The sequence below is a fragment of the Nothobranchius furzeri genome, chromosome 17 (genome assembly GCF_043380555.1).
Source record: "Nothobranchius furzeri strain GRZ-AD chromosome 17, NfurGRZ-RIMD1, whole genome shotgun sequence".
Classification (NCBI taxonomy): Eukaryota; Metazoa; Chordata; class Actinopteri; order Cyprinodontiformes; family Nothobranchiidae; genus Nothobranchius; species Nothobranchius furzeri.
Genome location: NC_091757.1, coordinates 26,088,164 through 26,110,300, shown reverse-complemented (window position 1 = coordinate 26,110,300; position 22,137 = coordinate 26,088,164). Strand labels below are relative to the sequence as shown.

Sequence of the window (22,137 nt, the reverse complement as noted above, 5' to 3'; positions counted from 1 at the left end):
CGAATTTGATCTGACATTTAAAGACCAAACACTTGGCGGAGCATGGTGAGTTTTTGAGGCTCACCGCAGACAAGGAAAAGAAGCCTGCTAATGCAGCCACAGTCAGACGGCAGCTAACGCAGCCGACGCTTGGAAACACTCGCCCATATGAGCGTGACAGTCAAAAGGCTAAGCAAATTACCCGTAAAATCATCGAGTTTATTGGACTAGACGACCAGCCTTGTTCAGTTGTGGAAGACGCCGGATTCCGCCGACTACTAGCCCACTTGGAACCTCGCTACATGCTACCGGGACGTAAATATTTCGCCGACGTAGCCCTTCCAGAGCTCCACCAGACAGTGTATTCTTTCATCGAGGGACCCCTTAAAGAAAGCGTCTCATCCTCTGTGAGTTTCACGAGTGACATTTGTAGCTCAGATGTCAGTCCTGTGTCAATGCTGAGCTTAAAGCTCACTGGATGTATCTGAATGTATCCTTGGTTACTTAATTTGATTTAGGCGGTGATGTGATATTGACTTTTTTTGCACTATTTGTAGCCTAAAGAGAGCCTTAATGTTTTCAATTTCTTATAAATTGTTACTGATATTACATAATTTGAAGTGAAGTAAAACCATGTTTTTTCTGAATTAATATGTAACACATGCATTAGAACTCACCATAGCTAAATGAACAATTTACAGCCAATCTATGTCATTGGTATCGGTAATCGGCTGATCGGCCATGATCGGCCTCTTGGCTGATCGGTATCGGTGATCGGCAGATTAAAACCTGATCGGAGCATCCCTAATCACAAGGTCTAGAAAACACAGTTTCACTGGGATTGAAATCGGGGTGCTTGTGAGTGACGAAGAGGCACAGAAAACGTTTTTCCTGCCATAGAGCAGCGCAGCATTGTTGCAGTAGTGATCCGTGAGGCAAAGCCACAGAGCAGCAGACAAACAGTGAAAAAAACACACAAAAGAAGTGGTCAGATGGAGGCAAAGAAGAATATGGAAATAGTTACTGATGCATCTAACCCCAGCTGCACACTGAAAGCATCAGCGGCGCGGAACAGCAGCGGAACGGTTTACTCGCGACAATCACTGCACTCAAGTGCACACCGGGAGATCCTCAGCAGCGAAGCGGCTTCTCTGCCACACGCCTCGCTCAACTCGCCATATCACAAAAGACTTCCGCCAACCTCCTCATGAGATCATACAATCCCTCGAGACTTCAAAGGTTACAGTTTATTTATGCAATCCGCCATTAAACCAAAAAGAAGAAAATCACAGTGTTATTGCTATTTTCTCAACTCAACTTCACTTTTATTTGTATACACGTATATAGCTCCTTACAGGCAAAAAGGCATGCCACCATGGCGCTTCACAGATCAATAAAACATAAAAGCATAAAACACATTGGGTCAAATAAAAGAAGAATAAAACAATGGATGAGATAAACAGAGGAATTTGTTTGTCCACTAGGAGCAAACAATACAGCCTCTGTCTTCTGATCATTGAAGCACAAAAAGATGTTCATTCATCCAAGTCTTGATCTCAGTCAAACATTTCATAAGATTACAAACTGAGAGATCTCCTGACTTATCCATAGGCAAGTACAACTGGCAATCATCAGCATAAAGGTGTAAGTGAACTCCTAAATTATGACAGATATCACCCAGGGGCAAGATGTAAATAGAAAACAACAAAGTCCCTAATATCGAGCCCTGTGGTACACCCCAAGGTATGTTTTATGTCAAATTTGATGTTCGTCTCCACAGTCGGGATTAAAGCCATGAAAACACATTGCTGCACTTCTGGAAAGATGCTGTGAGCAAACAAACCGTTGGGTCGCACATAAGCTTCATAAATATTTAATTGCATAGCTGCAATACTTTTATTTTGAAAATTACTGGGGACTTTACACTGAAACTATATGTGATTTCACGCCTAGCCCTTTGTTAACTGCTGTAATTGATGCATCTCAGAAGCGGCTCAAGGAAAAAATAGAACCCAATCATTTCTTTAGCGGAGCGGTGTGCCGCTTCTGGGAATGCATCTGACAATTGCTGTGTCGCGGCTGGTCTGTTACACTCCATAGACTATAATGGATTTTATTTGAAGCTGTGCCGTTTATACCGTTCTGCACCTCTGTTGCTTCCAGTGTGCAGTAGGGGTTAGCGTCTGTGTTGAGATGTTTTTTCTCTTATCTGAGTGTTCCTTTCTGTGGCCGTCTCCAAATTTTGGTCTTCTTCCGCCTCCCTTGCCCATGGTGTCCCAAAAGGTTCTGTGCTGGGGACTCTAGTGTTCCACCTTTCGCTGCTCCCTCTCCAGCACTTGCTGTTTTATTTTTTCTAAGGAATCTCCTACCATCTTTAGGCATATGACATCCAAATATGCATCTTTATAAGCCTCATGAGATGTCTAAGCTGCAGCTGTTGCACACTTGCTCAGATTCTATTAGGCTGTAGAATTTAAAGCAACATTTCCCTGTTGCTGTTGAATAAAGACAGCTTAGGTGGTCAAATGTAACATGCCCAACAGTTAAAGCTGCTTGTGACCTGCTTTCTTTGTGAAGTAGAAATGTAAAAAAGGGAAGAGAAAAACTCCTGTTCTGAGCAAGGCTGTGATAACACAACACTCCTGCTACATTTACATGTTCAAGCCTACTTCAGCGTTAGCAGCATTTAAATGCTAGTCACAGCAACACAGCAGAGTCACAGTAAGCCGAGCCACTGTTAGCACCTGCCTGAACTGTTAGCTTCAGCCACTAGCTACAGCCTTATTGAAAGAGAGAAAAACAAGCATCACCACTCAGGTTCCAGAATAAACTGGTAAAATCCAGACTATAAATGAATGCCAGGTAGATCCACAGATTACGGTTCTGTACAATTCTTTTCTTTCTTGTCTGTTTGAGACCCACCTACAAGCAGCTGGATGTCACACTCCCCTTCTCTCACCACTCCTCCAGTCAACAATTCACCAACCAGAACTCAATCTCCCATCAGGCTCAGCGCCCCACATCATCACGCAAGTCTATAAACGGAAGTCAACCTATCTTCTCTCCCCTCAGTCATTGTTTCATTTGATGAATGCCATGAGTACCGAGCTCCCAAGCTCTTCCGACTGATGCTAATCTGACCAGTAAGTCTTTTACTTTCCAGACCACTTACACAATCCTGTTTCCCTTCAAGATGCACTCAGGCATTCTTAGATCCAAGCCATGTGTCCATTTCTTCCAGCGCTAGTACTTCTGCGTTTGGGTCTAACGCAGGCTAAAGCTCCACACCACTCAACACTACTGCAACTTGCTTTTCACGTGTCTGAGCAGAACCTCCCTGAACCGTCTGCAGATGGGTCAGAATGCTTGTGCTCGGCTTCTGACCAGATCATCAAAGTACACCCACATCACCCCGCTTCTCCTCCAGCTTCACTGGCTGCCAGTCAACTTCAGGGTTCATTTCAAGATCCTGGTTCTGGTCTATAGGGCCTTACATGGACAAGTACCATCTTACATTGGTGATCTTCTTAGTCCCTACACCCCCAGCAGGTCCCTGAGGTCCAGTGACCACAGCCTACTGGTTGTGATATAGAGCCCTGCACGGGCCTAAAATCTGAGCCCGTGTCCGGCCCGGCTCGAGGGGGTGGAGCCCCAGCCCGACCCGGCCCGAAAAGGTTTTCAGGATTCTCTGGCCCGACCCGAGCCCGGCTTTTTTTTTAACCAACTAAATGAAAACAAAGTGCGTCAATTCTGACCAATGTGTTAAAAGACGTGCAGGATCCAATCAATTTGTTTTTCCCTCGTTTACCGTCACGGAGATGACGGCGCACTGGCTCTGGTGGTAATCAAGTTAAATTTGATCTCTTTCCAACAATTTTCACAAGAAAACAGAACAGCTAAAAGCAGGGCTTGTGTTGTGTTGACCGGATAGTTCCTGTGTTTGACCGTTTCTTTTGACGGAGGAAGAATAGAAAGAATTACCCCGACGCATGCAGACGAACTGACATTTTATTCTACGCACATCGCAGATGTAGCTAAATCACCCAAGAAAAGATTTCCATCTGAACATCTGAGCTGCTCAGCACAGCTTGCTGTCAGCGCATGTGTGCACAGCGAGCTGAAGATGTGGAGATTGGCTTGGAGCGCGTCGCAGAACCAGAGCGCATGCGGGAAGATTCCTCCCACTGAAGCGAGTGTTTTCCAAACCCTGTCTCTCAGAAAGACTTGTCACTTAGAAAATGTTCCCTGATGATGAAACTTTGGCTGAATACCGTTTGTTCCTGTCTCCAATGTGGCGACACATCCAGGAGGAGAATCCCAGAATCTCTTCAGCTCAGAAAGCGCCTATGATTACGCACAAGCGTGACGCGTCAACCCGGTCTCACAGTAAGACCGGTTGGACCTGTTCAGGTTCACGCAGACAATCTTTACATAGAATTGATTTACAGATATAAAATTAATTCAATAAAATATAAAGCATTTTATTTAAATTTCCATTCATTATTTTACAAGCACAGAGACCCGCATCAGATGGATGGAAGAGCTGCGGGTTGTGACATGTTTTCTCCAGGACCAGAGAGGACGCAAACTCAATACATCTCTTTTATTGTGAGGTAATAATTTCTCCGAGTTTTGGTGTTGCAGGCGGGAGTGTAACACACACGTTGCGGTTGCAGGCGGTAATGGTCAGAAATTCAGCGGGAGCGGGCAGGAGCGGGATGAAGAAAACAGGGCTCTACTGCTGTGTTTGTGTTTCAATTTTTTTTATGAATTAGATAAAAAATAAAGGCGCCCGGCCCGGCCCGTGTCCAAGGTAATTACACAATCGTTGGCCCGAAGCCCGGCCCGAGGGCCTAGGGCTTCAGTGCAGGGCTCTAGTTGTGCAGCACCAGGCAAAAGACCAAAGGTGACAGATCATTTGCTGCTGTGACCCCCAGACTCTGGACCTCTCTCCCCCTGAGCCTGAGATCAGTGGACTCAGTGGTCTCCTTTAAAAAGCAGCTGAAGACTCATTATGCTCCGGAGGCCAGAGTTATCTTCCCCCTCCTGTTCTTCGTGCTGAGTACTGTGGGGTCTGTACCCAAGTCAGCATCATGACTTCAGTTATTATCCAGTCCAGCAGACAAGCCCATTTGGGCCCACCATGGGTTTTTGTGGGCTGTGACTGAGCTAGTGTGGGCAGGGCAAGCACACACTTACCCCGGTGTTCACCTACAAGGATCTTGTGTATGGTTGCATGAATGGGGCCCATATATGTTTTTCCATGTGGGCCCCTGTTAGATTTAATTAAGGGCAACCCACAGATTAATCTGCCCATATCCACCCCATGCTGAGCCCTTGTGGAGTGCGCTGGACCAGCCCAGTGGTTGTTTGCAATTGGGCATTAACTTTGATTATTTCTGTGGGCACGTCGCATTGGGATCGGCCCAAAAACTACCCACAGTGGCCCCTTTGGTGTCAGCCCGTGTGGGGAATCCAACAGTCTTCCCAGATTAATCTCTCACAGTGATTTCTATGTGCCCGAAATCTACCCACAGTGTGAGTGGGTTTTAGAGTTAACCTGGGCGGAGTGCAACACACCATACCTCTAAAACCAACAGCTAAGCTTTAAGAAGAGTGAAGACAAGAAAAATGTCCTCACATTGTTGGGAACAAAGAGAAAATGTAGCACGCATGCACATACACACACACACACACACACACACACACATACACACACACACACACACACACACACACACACACACACACACACACACACACACACACACACACAATAGTCTGTAAAATTGGAGGAGTAATACAACTTAACAATTGCTGGAATTTCTGCAGCACCTTCAGTCATCTCGTATCATCTGGATCTGGGGCTGGACAAGCTTCGTTAGGCTGGATTAAATACAATGTTACTGTTTTCTGCACGAAACATGAAGCTGGGAAACAGAACAGGGACGCCCTGAAGTCTGGATTCCATGAGAGTCCTACTGTCCCACCAGAACTCACCCATTAAATAATCAACATATGTAGCCTTTTACAGCCACTGAGACAAAACACTGAGCAGCATTGTGGGTAATGAAGCCTTGTTGGTGTATTATTTGACTTGTTCCCAGTCCTTGCTATGCTTTTGGTAGGGCAGTTGCAGGCTGGTAGGAGTTATGATGGAGGCGAAGGTGGTGGAGGCTCATTAGTGATGGAATGCAGGCAGAGTGATGGGTGGAGGGGCAGGGGTGTGAGGGGGCTTTTCCCTCTTACACACTAGGATGTGCGTGTGTGTGTGTGTGTGTGTGTGTGTGTGTGTGTGTGTGTGTGTGTGTGTGTGTGTGTGTGTGGGTGTGGGTGCGTGCGTGCGTGCGTGTGTGTGTGTGTGTGTGTGTGTGTTTTGAGTACAGAACTGAGCAAATCCTGACCTGAGTCAAGTGAAAAACAGCAGGTTAACAAATGTTCCAGCTGGAAAGATGGAGGATTAGCAGATTAAACTTCTTCAGATGAGGCTCCTCAGACCCGCTGAGCTGCTGGGTCTGGAGTCGGTCCAGGTGGAGCCAAGAACGACTCCGGCTCGCTTGCTTGTCTGCACAACAGAGATGTGGCAGCGGCTTAAAAGTGATAAATCTGAATCCTGGTGAGAATCAGAGCACTGTCAGAACAATAAGCCCTGGTGTGCAGAATGGATAGACCTGCTTCTCATGTGAAGCTGACCTTGCAGCAGGACAGCAGGCAACACAACAGCTACAGAGTATTTAACGCATGGTTTGAAATTTGACCTCTCAAGTGAAGTCAAGTTTTAGGTCAAAGAAGAACATGGCTCAAATGTGAACTCATGTCTGTGCAATTGGTGGAAGTGAGTCTGGATGCCACGGAGAGCTTTATTAGATCAACTGCTGCAACCATTAGCAACTAACGTGCCCTGACAGCGAGAATGTGAAACCCAGTTCTGTTCAGAACCGGTAAAATCAAGAAGTGAGCTACACACAGGCTCCTGGGTTCACCACTCCTTCATGTTTTTGAACGTCTGACCTCAGGGAACCTAGCCCAGTGGTGAATGCAGGTTCTGTTCAGCTCAGTTCTACTAGAACCTGCAGATTTCTGTTAGTTTCTAAAAGTGTCCAAGGTTAGATCATCAAACAGGACATTTTAGAAGATGGACAATCTATTGAATTTCACATCATTTCCTTCCAAAGACCAAAAGCAGCATTCCAGTCAACGGACTCCATCCGACTTGTACAGAACACATTGAACAGAACCTCTGATGAAGTCACACCATTGTCTGACCCATCCTGGAACTGGAATCTGGAGTTGTGACCTGGAAGTACGGAGTCTCAGGTGAAACCAGAAGAATTAGCACAGAGGTGATAAGAATCCCGGCACAAAGTGTTTCAAGTACTCGTTGCTTTTAGGGACACACATCTACATTCTTGTGGAGTCTGTGTGTGTGTGTGTGTGCGTGCGTGCGTGTGTGCATGTGTGTGTGTGTGTGTGTGTGTGTGTGTGTGTGTGTGTGTGTGTGTGTGTGTGTGTGTGTGTGTGTGTGTGTGTGTGTGTGTGTGTGTGTGTGTGTGTGTGTGTGTGTGTGTGTGAGTTTTTTGTCACTTCAGTAGCAAACAGAACAAAAACTCTCCGGCTTCATATTAATCTTCAAACTAACCCGAGAACGGAATAGAAGGATCCCTGATTGCTTAACGAAGGAAGGAAGAGGTTCAAACCGAATCCTGGATTACAGAAAACCCAAAGATAGGAATCAGGCTGTCGGTACGACTCCCTAATAAAAGCCACACTGTAAAAATCCACTCATAAGCACAAAGAGACACTTCTGTAATTATTAGTGTGTGTTTGTGACCTCAACTATGAGGGGAATGAGGGATGCTGCCAATGTCTTTTCCCCAGATGTGTTTTTGTGCAGATGTTTATTTGTGCTGATAAAATGCTGCAGAGCTCATCACAGCTCAAAAACGCAGTGCCTGGACCCTTAAGCCTGTCCTCGTGGATCAATAAAACACTGACTACAAAAACGTCAAAGACTTTTGGATGACTGATGGTGCTGATAAAGGCTGCTTGTCAGAACAAGGTGGGAATATTTGGCATTAGAATAGTTTTTATTTCCATAAAGAGGATCTGTCAGCAGCCAGAGGCAGGTAGGTACTTGTGATGATGCTCAGCTCTCTGATTTCAATCTGCTGTCTCTTATTGATTTAGTCACTCTAAATGATTAATCCCATTTTTGGATGGTACTGGAGCCAGTTTGGACCTCAAGATGAGCCAGAGCCAGGTTCTCTGAGTTTCTGTAGATGCCTTCAGGAAAACACAAGGTGGAAGAGTTTCTTTCTTTTCCTCCAAATGGTGACTTTATGCCAGCAGCCAGTTATAAAAACTGTTTCCAACCACTGACCAGATATTTATGTACACTGCTGCAAAAGGGATTTATTGGATGACCCTAATCACCTGCTTCTAAATGCAGACCAGACAGTGGTTGTGGTTCTCCAGACCTGAGCAGCTCAGGAACATCCCAATTACCCGTTTGCTCTGGATGGGTTGACCTTAGTCTCCATTCTTGAGAGTTACCTTCAAGTTGTTTTGAACAAAGATCTTCCTTCAGCTTCCATTACAGCAGTTCTCTATGGACTCCTTTTGTGTTAAATGTTGCCAAAATCAAGAATATTTTGTCCAAGAGGACAAACAGGGTTCGTGTGATTTGTTATCCTCCGCATGTCAGAAATGTTTTATGAAGGCACCAGCTGATCTCAAGAGCTGCTGTCAGAGTCCTAATAAGGTGTGGAACATAAATCACATTCCTCAAGTTTTACTTACTCTCTATTGACTTCTTAAAATTTAAAACTCACTATCATCATTTCTTCATGTTCACCAACACTACAGATGTTCACTAACTCTCCAGATGCTCACAAACACTACAGATTTTCACTAACTCTCCAGATGTTCACCAACACTACAGATGTTCATCAACACTGCAGATGTTCACAGACTCTCCAGATGCTCACCAACACTACAGATGTTCACCAACACTACAGATGTTCACTAACTCTCCAGCTGCTCACCAACACTATGTTCACCAACACTGCAGATGTTCATCAACACTACAGAAGTTCACTAACTCTCCAGATGCTCACCAACACTATGCTCACCAACACTGCAGATGTTCACTAACTCTCCAGATGCTCACAAACACTACAGATTTTCACTAACTCTCCAGATGTTCACCAACACTACAGATGTTCATCAACACTGCAGATGTTCACAGACTCTCCAGATGCTCACCAACACTACAGATGTTCACTAACTCTCCAGCTGCTCACCAACACTATGTTCACCAACACTACAGATGTTCACCAACACTGCAGATGTTCATCAATACTACAGAAGTTCACTAACTCTCCAGATGCTCACCAACACTATGCTCACCAACACTGCAGATGTTCATCGACACTGCAGGTTTTCACTAACTCTCCAGATGTTCACAAACACTGCAGATGTTCATCAACACTACAGATGTTCACCAACACTACAGATGTTCATCAACACTGCAGATGTTCATCAACACTGCAGGTGTTCACTAACTCCCCAGATGCTCACCAACACTATGTTCACCAACACTACAGATGTTCACCAACACTACAGATGTTCACTAACTCTCCAGCTGCTCACCAACACTATGTTCACCAACACTGCAGAAGTTCACTAACTCTCCAGATGCTCACCAACACTATGCTCACCAACACTGCAGATGTTCACTAACTCTCCAGATGCTCACAAACACTACAGATTTTCACTAACTCTCCAGATGTTCACCAACACTACAGATGTTCATCAACACTGCAGATGTTCACAGACTCTCCAGATGCTCACCAAAGCTACAGATGTTCACTAACTCTCCAGCTGCTCACCAACACTATGTTCACCAACACTACAGATGTTCACCAACACTGCAGATGTTCATCAATACTACAGAAGTTCACTAACTCTCCAGATGCTCACCAACACTATGCTCACCAACACTGCAGATGTTCATCGACACTGCAGGTTTTCACTAACTCTCCAGATGTTCACAAACAATGCAGATGTTCATCAACACTACAGATGTTCACCAACACTACAGATGTTCATCAACACTGCAGATGTTCACTAACTCTCCAGATGCTCACAAACACTACAGATGTTCACTAACACCACATATGTTCACTAACTCTCCAGATGATCACCAACACTACAGATGTTCACCAACACTACAGATGTTCATCAACACTGCAGATGTTCACAGACTCTCCAGATGCTCACCAACACTACAGATGTTCACCAACACTACAGATGTTCATCAACACTGCAGATGTTCATCAACACTGCAGATGTTCACAGACTCTCCAGATGCTCATCAATACTACAGATGTTCAACAACACTACAGACGTTCATCAACACTACAGATGTTCACTAACACTACAGATGTTCATCAACACTGCAGATGTTCACCGACTCTCCAGATGTTCACCAACACTACAGATGTTCACCAACACTACAGATGTTCATCAACACTGCAGATGTTCATCAACACTGCAGATGTTCACAGACTCTCCAGATGCTCATCAATACTACAGATGTTCACCAACACTACAGACGTTCATCAACACTACAGATGTTCACTGACTCTCCAGATGTTCACCAACACTACAGATGTTCACCAACACTACAGATGTTCATCAACACTACAGATGTTCATCAACACTGCAGATGTTCACTGACTCTCCAGATGCTCATCAATACTACAGATGTTCACCAACACTACAGATGTTCATGAACGCTTCTGATGATCACCAGTGCTATAGATAACCAGCAACACTGCAGATGTTTATAAACACTACAGATAATCAACAAAGCTATAGATGATCACCAACAATACAAATGTTCACTAACACTCCAGATGTTCACTAAGACACCAGATGTTCACCAACACTACAGATGTTCACCAACACTGCAGATGTTCACTAACTCTCCAGATGCTGGCCAACACTATGTTCACCAACACTGCAGATGTTCATCAACACTGCAGGTGTTCACTAACTCTCCAGATGTTCACTAACACTACAGATGTTCATCAAACACTACAGATGTTCATCAACACTGCAGATACTCATCAACACTGCAGGTGTTCACTAACTCTCCAGATGTTCACTAACACTCCAAATGTTCACCTACACTACAGATGTTCACTAACACTGCAGATGTTCACTAAGACACCAGATGTTCACCAACACTACAGATGTTCACTAACACTGCATATGTTCACTAAGACACCAGATGTTCACCAACACTGCAGATGTTCATGAACGCTACAGATGATCAACAATCTTATTGATGATTACCAACACTACATATTTTCACTAACACTCCAGATGTTCATCAAGATGCCAGATGTTCACCAACACTACAGATGTTCTCTAACACTCCAGATGTTCACCTACACTACAGATGTTCACTAACACTGCAGATGTTCGTGAACGCTACAGATGATCAACAATGCTGTAGATGATTACCAACACTACAGATTTTCAGAAGAAGAAGAAACAATCTTTTCTGTAGCGCCTCTCAAGATAAAAATCACAAGGTGCTTCACAAAAACAAAACAAAAATTAAGATATAAAAAAGAATTTAGAAAATGACTAAACACTACAGATGTTCACTAACATTACAGATGTTCATGAACGCTTCTGATGATCACCAGTGCTATAGATAACCAGCAACACTGCAGATGTTTATAAACACTACAGATAATCAACAATGCTATAGATGATCACCAACACTACAAATGTTCACTAACACTCCAGATGTTCACTAACACTCCAGATGTTCACCAACAATACAGATGTTCATTAACACTGCAGATGTTCATGAACACTACAGATAATCAAAAATGCTATAGATCAGGGGTGTCAAACTCAAACTCACACGGGGCAGAAATGAAAATCTGGGGCGAAGTTGCGGGCCAAACGTAATATTATTTTAAAAAGTGACGGCTAATTTGCACATTTTCTTTATCAGCATATGTGCAATTTTGAACCTTTAAATTTGGAAACAAACTTATTTTTGCATTAACACTGAATGTGGAATAACCAAATTACACACGAGCAAGTCCATTTTAAATAAAAGGCATCAGTGGTATTCATTACTTGTGGTATATTCAGCATTTTTAAAATCTATTCAGGATTTATGTTTTCTTGTTTATTCATTTTTTCTTATTTTTATACTCCTTTTTTTCTCCTGTAATAAGTGTCATCGCTGCTGTGACGTCTAGCTTTCCCCACTGAGGAACAATAAAGGGATTTTCTATTCTATTCATCTATCTGCAGCCTTTCCACTTCCCGTTTACTGTAGGTTAAATCTTTTCTCACAGGCCAACAACAAAATAAAAACATCATTTTATCTTAAATGTAAATGCAACATCTCACCTGTTAACTTTCATGTTTTGGAGCAGAAAAAGAGCAGAAAACCAACATATTTAAAGCTCAGTTTGTTCCACTGGTTTACTGTGATGCTCACCTGTTCCAGCCAGATACCTGCATCATGGGGTTGATCTGAGCTGAGGAGGAGACTCCTGTTGTTTTGTTCATCTTCATCATAATAATGACAACATTAGATGACAACAGGTGCTCACATAGGTTTGTGCTGATGAACATGTCTGAGCAGCTTGACCACGTTGTTGTGTGTCGGGGAGGAAACACAACGACAGCAGCCACAGAGTCATGCTGGTTTGAGCGTGTCCCTGCTCGCTGGAGTTATATCAGCTCTGTCTGGAAGTTAGTTGGAAAACTTTCTCTTTCAGTCGTGAACACATTACTGAGCGGCTAGAATCTCCGTTTCTGGGCTTCAACGTCAGAAAATAGCTGAGTGAACTTGGCGCTGAGTGAGAGGAGTGTTTAGTTTGTCCGAGACAGCGGAGCTGCAGACACCGGCAGCAGACGCTGGAAAAAAACGCAAAGGAGGGGGCGCTTCGGCTCTGCGCTAACACCGCAAAGCATCATGGGAGTTGTAGTCTTTGTGGTTAAATCGGCCAGCGGGTCAGTTTTAATATAATTTTGATATTTATTTCGTGGGCCACATAAAAATGCTCTGCGGGCCTTGTGTCTGACATGTGCTATAGATGAATACCAACGCTACAGATGTTCAGAAGAAGAAGAAGAAACAATCTTTTATATAATGCCTCTCAAAATAAAAATCACGAGGCACTTCACAAAACAAAAAAATTTAAATATAAAAAAGAATTTAGAAAATTATTAAACACTACAGATGTTCACTAACAGTACAGATGTTCATGAACGCTACCAATGATCACCAGTGCTATATCTTCAGCACATCCTGAGCTCCTTCAAAGGAATCTCCTACCATCTTTTCTCAGATGACATCCAACTGTACATCTCCTTTAAGCCCCATGAGATGTCTAAGCTGCAGCTGTTACACACCTGCTTAGACTCTATCAAAACCTGGATGGCTGGGAGCTTTCTACAGCTGAATGAAGATAAGACTGAGATCCTCATCTGTGCCCCAGACAAGCTGGTTCCCAAAGTTCCTGATGAACCTAATCGGTTGGGTAGATTACAGGCTTGTCTTGAGGACATAAAAAATTGGATGACTCTAAACTTTTTGCTTTTAAATCAAGACAAGACGGAAGTTCTCATCTTTGGACCAGAAATCCAGAAAAGGAAATTGCTTAGCCAATCGCCTGACCTGAATGGCATTACAATAATCTCCGCGAACAAAGCAAGGAACCTTGGTGTTATCTTTGACCAGGACATGTCATTCAAATCCCAAGTTTCACAAGTTTGTAGGATTTCCTTTTTCCACCTTTGGAATATTGCTAAGATTAGAAGCATACTTTCCAGGAGTGATGCTGAAAGACTAGTTCATGCATTTATTACATCAAGACTGGATTACTGTAATTCATTACTCTCAGGAAGTCAACAGAATGTAGTTAAAAGTCTTCAGCTTGTCCAAACTGCTGCAGCTAGAGTTCTGATGAGAATTAAAAAGAGAGATCATATCTCTCCTGTCTTAGCTTCCCTACATTGGCTACCTGTTAAATTCAGAATAGATTTTAAGATCCGTCTTCTCACATATAAAGCTCTTAATAATCAAGCTCCATCATACATCAGTAATCTGATTGTTCCATACGTTCCTAACCGAGCACTTCGCTCTCAGACTGCAGGTTTACTGGTGGTTCCCAGAATATCTAAAAATAGGATGGGAGGCAGATCTTTTAGTTATCAGGCTCCTCTCCTGTGGAACCAACTCCCAGCTTTAGTCCGTGAGGCAGACACTTTGTCTACTTTTAAGAATAGGCTTAAAACATTTTTATTTGATAGGGCCTATGGTTAAAATCTGATGTTAGCCTAAATCTGGACAAGTGGGGGAATAGAGGGAGGTGGAGTGTACAGTCGGTAAAGACAACTCTCCCTTGCCCTGCCTCCAACATGCCTCCATCTAAATAGGATAGATTATCCAGAGTTATCTCTGTAGTTATGCTGCTATAGGCTTAGACTGCTGGAGGACACACTGACCACTTTTCACACTCTACTACTTTCTTCTACAGTCTGCTCTTTAACTGTACTATTTTGTGCAATTTCAGCTGTTAACTTTATTTTCTCTGTAAGTGTTTTTCTCCCCAGAAGAAGCTACAATGATGTTCTGCTGAGCTGTGTTGGCCTCATGGAGGGGGCCATCGACTAGCACACTGCTGCTAACCACTTAAACATTCTCCCTCTCCTGATAATAACTTTTTGGTTTCCTTGACTTTTGATGTGCTAATACTAGTTTATCCGTTTAATTATAGATCCACTAGGATAAATACAATAGAGTTGATCTTTCACCAAATAGAATATTTACTAAGACATCGCAATATAACTATAGACACATTACTTGTGTGTGTGTGTGTGTGTGTGTGTGTGTGCGTGCGTGCGTGCGTGCGTGCGTGCGTGTGTGTGTGTGTGTGTGTGTGTGTGTGTGTGTGTGTGTCTGCTCTGTCTTTTCGATCCCCAGTGAGTCGTGGTGGATGGCTGCTTATACTGATCCAGGATCCTCTGGAGGTTTCTTCCTGTTAAAAGGGAGTTTTCTTCTCCACTGTCGCTAAATGCTTGCTTAGTATGAGGATTGCTGTAAAGACTCTGACACTAGTCAGTGACTTGATGCAATTTGCTGGTTTCCTTATGTAGTACACTTTTTACTGATTGGCTTAGCCATCTGGAGGCAGGTGTCGCAGATGGGCAACATTAAAACCTACCTACCTGGTTACTCCACTTACGTGTTTCATGAGCATTTTTTAACTCAGAAGTACCCCTGAAGGACTTAGCTGCTCATCCTTTTATCAAAACTTATTTTTAGCCTGAGAGGGTTGATGAACTGACCTGTATTGGAATGTTTATTATTGAAGTACCTTGAGATGACTCTTGTCGTGATTTGGTGCTATATAAATAAACTTGACTTGAATTTACACTACATATGTTTATGAACACTACAGATGATCATCAATGCTAAAGATTATCGCCAACATTGCGGATGTTCAGTAACAGTACAGATGCTCCCCCACACTACAGATGTTCATGAACACTACAGATGATCACCAACACTTGGTACGGATTCTATTTTATATCTATCTCACAACCTCCAGAAGCCCTCACCAAACAGCGTTAACTCATCACCTTTACAAATGGACACTTCTTCTGAGAACGGGCAGACATTCAGGCTCCCGTTAACCCTAACCCTCTCTAACAAAAACAAGGGTAACAAAAACAGCTTCTTGTTTTGTTTGCCATCATCGACCCACCACAGGGTGAACACATTTCCACCCACAGCATCAGTTTAGGATCACCAGCTAATCTGACCTTGATGTTTTGTGTCTGTAGCAGAAAAAGAGAAACTCCAACTGATTAATGCATTCAAACTTGTTGCTGTGAGGCAACCGTGATAATCATCTGGAGCAGTTACAGTTTCGGTTATATAAGTAGAAGTAGAAACATGTAACCTGTGTGGTGCAAATTCTTCAACTAAAAATGTAAAATCTCAAGTCAAAATAAATTTGGGATGGAAACTTCAAGTGCTGCAGCTCTGAAGTCAATCTATAAATAAAGACTTTCAAATGAACTTCCTCTAAATCTATGTGATTGTGAACTTTGGCACAAATGTCTGTTATGAAAAAAACTTTGCTTTTAACTTGAGCATTGTTCCTGTCAAATACAACACTTGATATATGTTTATTTGAGCTTAATGTAACTTTCTGGCAGGCTGGTAACAAGATGCATTTTCCAGCCCTCTGTAAATCTTAACAAAGAGATCCCTGATAAATATGACGTTCCCAAAATCCCCATATAATAGAGCATGACTAAACAATGGGATTGCTCAACTTTCAACACATCTGTATATGTACACGCTTGTGCAAACTTCCTTTACATGAACAGTTACAAAAAACGTATCATGCAGTGTGCATTTCATATATTTGCTTATAGATTTTATTTGTTTACTTGTATGCAATAGAAAAACAAAAAAAAGTAAACAACAACAGTAATATTCTTCTTCTTCTTCTTCTTCTTCTTCTTCTTCTTCTTTGTTATTGTAACGTCACCAAATGGACTGATTTTGAGATCCCACAGTTCACATGCACGGCCAGAGCAAATAACCCTGGCTGCACACGTTCTGCTGTATTTTACCCTGACAGGAGATGGAATGTCTGCACGCAGGCTCTTTAATCAGATGACTTCATCAGCTGAACTAAAGCTTCATCAGACATGAAAGATGACAGCAGCATTCGTTTCCCCAAGGTTCTGCACAGAACTCTTAGATAAATTTTTATTCCCAGAAGAAGATTTCATAACTAAAGTAATCATTTTATAATTCAAAATAATCATTGAAGAAAAGAAGATCTTATAACTATGATTTTATCATTAATAATCACTAAATATTGCCATGTATAATTATAAATGATGAAATGTTTCATGAATCTGTTACAATGATACTAAGTATGTTTACTGGATTAGGTCATCACACTTGCAGACCTGCAGGTTAGCTAAACACTCCGCCTGCGCTCTGGACCGTTCTTCTTCAGGACATTAGGAAAGGGAATGATGTAGTGATGTGTCAGTCGCTACAGAAACGGCTCTCAGAGCCGGCTCCCTTTTGGAGTAACCACAGTGAGTGACACACACCGTACCTGCGGACTCCTGAGCTGTTAAAAACAGCTAAATGTGCGGCGTGCTAAACACACGTGCAGCTTGCCCCTGATTGCTGTGAGACCGGGTTGGGGGGTGGGGGGTGCAGCTGTGGTTGGGACAATTATTACATTAACTGATAGACTTGTAAATAAATAGTTTATAAATAAGGTAGAAATAAGTTCCTCATGCTGATAACTAATAACTAATCTCTCTGAGGACACGGTGCTAGTGCCTGCTCCTACAGCACCTTGACACGACTAAATACATGTTATGCAAAATTTTGTGAACATCAATTTATTTGCATTAATTTGTTATAAATGCCACTGTATAATTCTTGCTGTCAGTATCTGCAAGATATTGGTATTTGGGTCTGTACTAGTAAACCAAGGTCTATAGCCCTTGGGTCATAGACTATGAGCTATAAGTATATTGGTCTTTTTATACTGGGAATCAGGAGTTATTTTAGTGATCATCTTGTTTCTTATTTATTTTGTCCTGATTGTGCCCTGAGCAATTTTATGACAGAATGAGAACAAATAAAATCAACATAAATTGAAAAATTGTCTTAAATAATCGAGATCTCAATTTCAGTCACAATAATCGTGATTATTATTTTTGCCATAATCGAGCAGCCCTATCAGGGAGTGATTAGGAGGACACCTGATGGAAGTCTAGAGAGGGCTGGGGATAATAATGGGACACAAGAGGAGAACCTGGAGTGAGAACAGGAGGAGGCTGGGGACAGAGGGACATAGAACGTAACATTGTTTATAATTTCCTTCCTTCTACTTGGAGAAATTTTCCATAAATTTAATGTTAGTTTTTATTGCTATGCAGATGACACTCTGCTCTACTTTCCACCAAGCCTGCCTTCTCTCCCCCTCCTTTCTTCTCTTAATGTCTGCAGGAACTTAAAACTTGTCTCTAGTAAGTTCCTTCATCAGTAATTTGTTGGTTTCAAGTCCACCTCAGCAAAGTCGGAAGGCTTCCTACTCTGTTACCTCCTCCATTAGTCCGTTACCTCACCTTAAGTGTTGGGGTGTTGTCCTGTTTGTTATCATTTCAGTCCCAAATCAGTGGCACCACTCGGGCTGCTTATGTGCATTTCTGCCATATTAATCCCCTCTGTCCACCCCTCACACCCCGATCCCTTCCCTGTTCATTAGTTACTATATTAGCAATGGAAAATAGGAAATGTCAACGACAGTTATCCAGAAAGTAGCTAAGGGTTACCAGAGATGTTTCTGAGGTGTTCGCTAGGTACTTTTAGGATTTAAAAAGTCAAGAAGGGGGTCTGAAAAGCTGTTGGAAATAGCATCAAAGTCGCTAAGTTGGCAACACCCTAGGAGGAGCGCTTCATTTGCAACTCAGGGCAGCGCAAGTGGGAGGAGCAAATAATCGGCTTGTTTTGTTTTTATAATCGTTCAAAACTCAGATCGTAATTGTGATTAAAATTTGATTAATTGAGCAGCCCTGCTCCCTGATAATTCCAAGTCAATCTTATTTTAGTCCTCCTCATCCATATCTAGTTATTAGTTGTTTATTTTTGCCCTCAGTCTTTAGGTTTAGTTTTATCCGTGTTTTATAGGTTCAGGTTTATCTGCCATCCTGCTTGTTTCTTTCCCCTCATTTAGGTTATTGTATGCACCTGCCTTCCCTCCAGAATCTCACTCCTCACATCTGTCACCTGTTCCCCTGATCACCTCCCTCTGTGTTTAAAAACCCTGTCTTTTCCTTCAGTGTTTGTCGGTTCATCGTTGTGTCTACATTGTTCTGTTCCCTCCCGAGTTTTGCCCGAGTCCATGCTCAGTTTTGAGCTTCTGTTTTGTTTTTGGACCATTGGATCAATCCTCCTCCTTTAAATAAAGGATTTACTTATTTACATCTGCTCCTGTCTCGTGTGTTCTGCGTTTTTGGGTCCTAACCTCCTGCTCAGCGTGACAGAATGGACCAAACTCACCTGGACCCAGCAGAATCCTGGACTCCACCAACAACACTCCACTACGGGTGCTGTGGAGACCCAGAGACTTGCTGTACCTACATCGAAGCTTGCGCTCGTTACCTGGACTTGGCTTCCTCGGAGCATGATAAAGTCTCCTTCATGGTGTCTAATTTGGGTGGTAGTGCCCTGGTGTGGGCCATGGACTATCTTGCAGAACGCCCATCCAGATTGGTGTCCTTCTGGGAGTTTGCCAGGCGACTGCAGGAGACCTTTGGCCTTGGTTCATCTCCTGTTCATGCCTCTGACTCCACACCCCCGGGACACCAAGTCACCTCTTCCATATCTACTCTGTCGGCCCCGAGTCATCATTACCCTCCTGCTACTATCAGATCTGGTTTGCTCTCCTCTTCCCCTGTTCCTGTTGACACCGTCTCAACCTCCACACAATGACGACGCCATAACCGTCGCCAGCAACCTCAGTCCAAGCTCCACCTGCCCGCTCCACATCCAGGCCCCGCGGTGGTCCCAGAGGACGCTCCACATCCAGTTCCGGTGGGGGTCCCAGGGGACGCTCCACATCCAGGTCCCGCGGTGGTCCCAGAGGATGCTCCACATCCCGTTCCGGTGGTAGTCCCAGGAGATGCTCCACATCCCGTTCCGGTGGTAGTCCCAGGGGACGCTCCACATCCCGTTCCGATGGCAGTCTCAGAGGTTGCTCCGCATCCAGGTCCCGCGATGGTCCCAGAGGATGCTCCACGTCCAGTTCCGGTGGTGGTCCCAGAGGACGCTCCACATCCAGTTCCGGTGGGGGTCCCAGGGGACGCTCCACATCCAGGTCCCGCGGTGGTCCCAGAGGATGCTCCACATCCCGTTCCGGTGGTAGTCCCAGGAGATGCTCCACATCCCGTTCCGGTGGTAGTCCCAGGGGACGCTCCACATCCCGTTCCGATGGCAGTCTCAGAGGTTGCTCCGCATCCAGGTCCCGCGATGGTCCCAGAGGATGCTCCACGTCCAGTTCCGGTGGTGGTCCCAGAGGACGCTCCACATCCAGTTCCGGTGGTGGTCCCAGGGGACGCTCCACATTCAGTTCCGGTGGTGGCCCCAGAGGACGCTCCGCATCCTGGTCCCGCGGCCGTTCCAGAAGACGCTCCACATCCAGGTCCCTCGGTGGTCCCAGAGGATGCTCCACATCCCGTTCCGGTGGTAGTCCCAGGGGACGCTCCACATCCCGTTCCGATGGCAGTCTCAGAGGTTGCTCCGCATCCAGGTCCCGCGATGGTCCCAGAGGATGCTCCACGTCCAGTTCCGGTGGTGGTCCCAGAGGACGCTCCACATCCAGTTCCGGTGGTGGTCCCAGGGGACGCTCCACATTCAGTTCCGGTGGTGGCCCCAGAGGACGCTCCGCATCCTGGTCCCGCGGCCGTTCCAGAAGACGCTCCACATCCAGGTCCCTCGGTGGTCCCAGAGGATGCTCCGCATCCATTTCTGGTGGTGGTCCCAGAGGACGCTCCGCATCCACATTTAGCGATGGTTCCAGAGGACGCTCCACATCCAGTTCCGGTGGTGGTCCCAGAGGACGCTCCGCAGCCAGTTCCAGCGGTAGTTCCAGCGGTCGCACCGCATCCTCGACTAGCGGCAGTCCCGGTCCAGCCTGTCCAAGAGGCTCCGCCTCCAGTCACATCAGCACCACGTCGGGCGCCTTCGTCCACGCCTGCTGCTGCAGAGTCCACTCCTTCAGAGTCCACGTCTCCAGAGTTCCCATCACATCCTCCTCCGCAGCTTCCAGAGTCCCCTCCTCAGTCTCCAGTGTCTCTATCTCCAGAGTTCCAGTCACATCCTCCTCCTCAACTTCCAGAGTCCCCTCTTCGGTCTCCAGTATCCCCGTCTCCAGTGTTCTCTCTTCCTCCGCCAGTGTCAACGTCCCCTCCAGAGTCCACGTCCCTTCCTCGTCCTCCTGAGTCTTCGTCCCCGCCTCAGTCTTCGTCCCTTCCTCGTCCTTGTCCAGAGTCTTCGTCCCTTCAGCCTCATGTGTCTCCGTCCCCTCTGACTCCAGGCCGGTCATCGGCAGTAATCACCGCCAGTCCGGTCCTCGCCCATTGCCGCCGGCCTCCAAGGGCCCTCCGGCCACTGCCTCGTCGCCGCTGACACCCAGAAAGCTTTGGCCACTGCTTCGTCGCCGCCGGCCCCCCAGAGCCCTCTGGCCACTGCCTCCCTGTCGCCGGCCCCCACGACTCCCCTGGTCCCGGCTCCTGGTTCCCTGTCGCCGGCCTCTGAGATTCCCTTGGTCCCGTCTCCTGGTTCCCCGTCGTCAGCTTCCGAGACACCCCTGGTTCCGTTTCCTGGTTCCCCGTCGCCAGCCTCCGAGACTCCCCTGGTCCCGTCTCCTGGTTCCCCGTCGCCAGTTTCCGAGGTTCCCCGGGTCCCGGCTCCTGGTTCCCCGTCGCCGGCCCCCCGGACTCCCGCAGTCTCGGCTCTTGGCTCCCATCGCCAGTCCACCAGACTTCCCTGTTCCCGGCTCCTGGTTCCCCGTTGCCGGTCCCCCAGGCTCCAGTTCCCGGCCTCTCGTGGTCCCTCATCGCCTTTCCCCCTGTCTCTCCAGGTCCCGGCCTCCCTTGACCCTTGTCGCGGGCTTCCCCGTTCTGTGTCTCCTCTTGTGTTCCATTATTATCCCCAGCCCTCTCTAGACTTCCCTCAGGTGTCCTCCTAATCACTCCCTGATAATTCCTAGTCAATCTTATTTTAGTCCTCCTCATCCATCTAGTTATTAGTTGTTTATTTTTGCCCTCAGTCTTTAGGTTTAGTTTTATCCGTGTTTTATAGGTTCAGGTTTATCTGCCATCCTGCTTGTTTCTTTCCCCTCATTTAGGTTATTGTATGCACCTGCCTTCCCTCCAGATCTCACTCCTCAACCTGTCACATGATTACCTTAATAATTTAGGGCAGGAACTTTGCTGAAAGAGGATGGAAATCATCAAAGTATTAGGCATGAGCACCAGGTTTCTTTACTGCAACAGATTTAAGAG

At 45.2% G+C, this 22,137-nt stretch overlaps 2 protein-coding genes across 2 annotated transcripts in view; both read right to left on the bottom strand.

The window, feature by feature from the left end:
- The window catches only part of olfml2a (olfactomedin-like 2A), a 55,083-nt gene that overhangs the window by 25,315 nt on the left and 7,631 nt on the right, over positions 1 to 22,137 (bottom strand). The window lies entirely within an intron of this gene.
- Positions 5,742 to 21,176, bottom strand: LOC139063788 (histone-lysine N-methyltransferase 2D-like). Its single transcript, XM_070546604.1, has 3 exons — positions 20,826 to 21,176; positions 10,451 to 20,783; positions 5,742 to 10,411 (listed from the first exon to the last, which is right to left on the bottom strand). Exons 1-2 carry the CDS (start codon positions 21,174 to 21,176, stop codon positions 19,500 to 19,502), a joined length of 1,635 nt encoding a protein of 544 aa, XP_070402705.1. The 3' UTR covers positions 5,742 to 10,411; positions 10,451 to 19,499.

Excerpts from the sequence above, each read along its gene's own strand:
- LOC139063788 (XM_070546604.1), bottom strand. The coding sequence starts at position 21,176 with ATGACCGGCCTGGAGTCAGAGGGGACGGAGACACATGAGGCTGAAGGG. Across the intron at positions 20,784-20,825 it reads AGTGGACTCTGCAGCAGCAG|GCGGAGCCTCTTGGACAGGC; the intron begins GCGTGGACGAAG and ends ATGTGACTGGAG.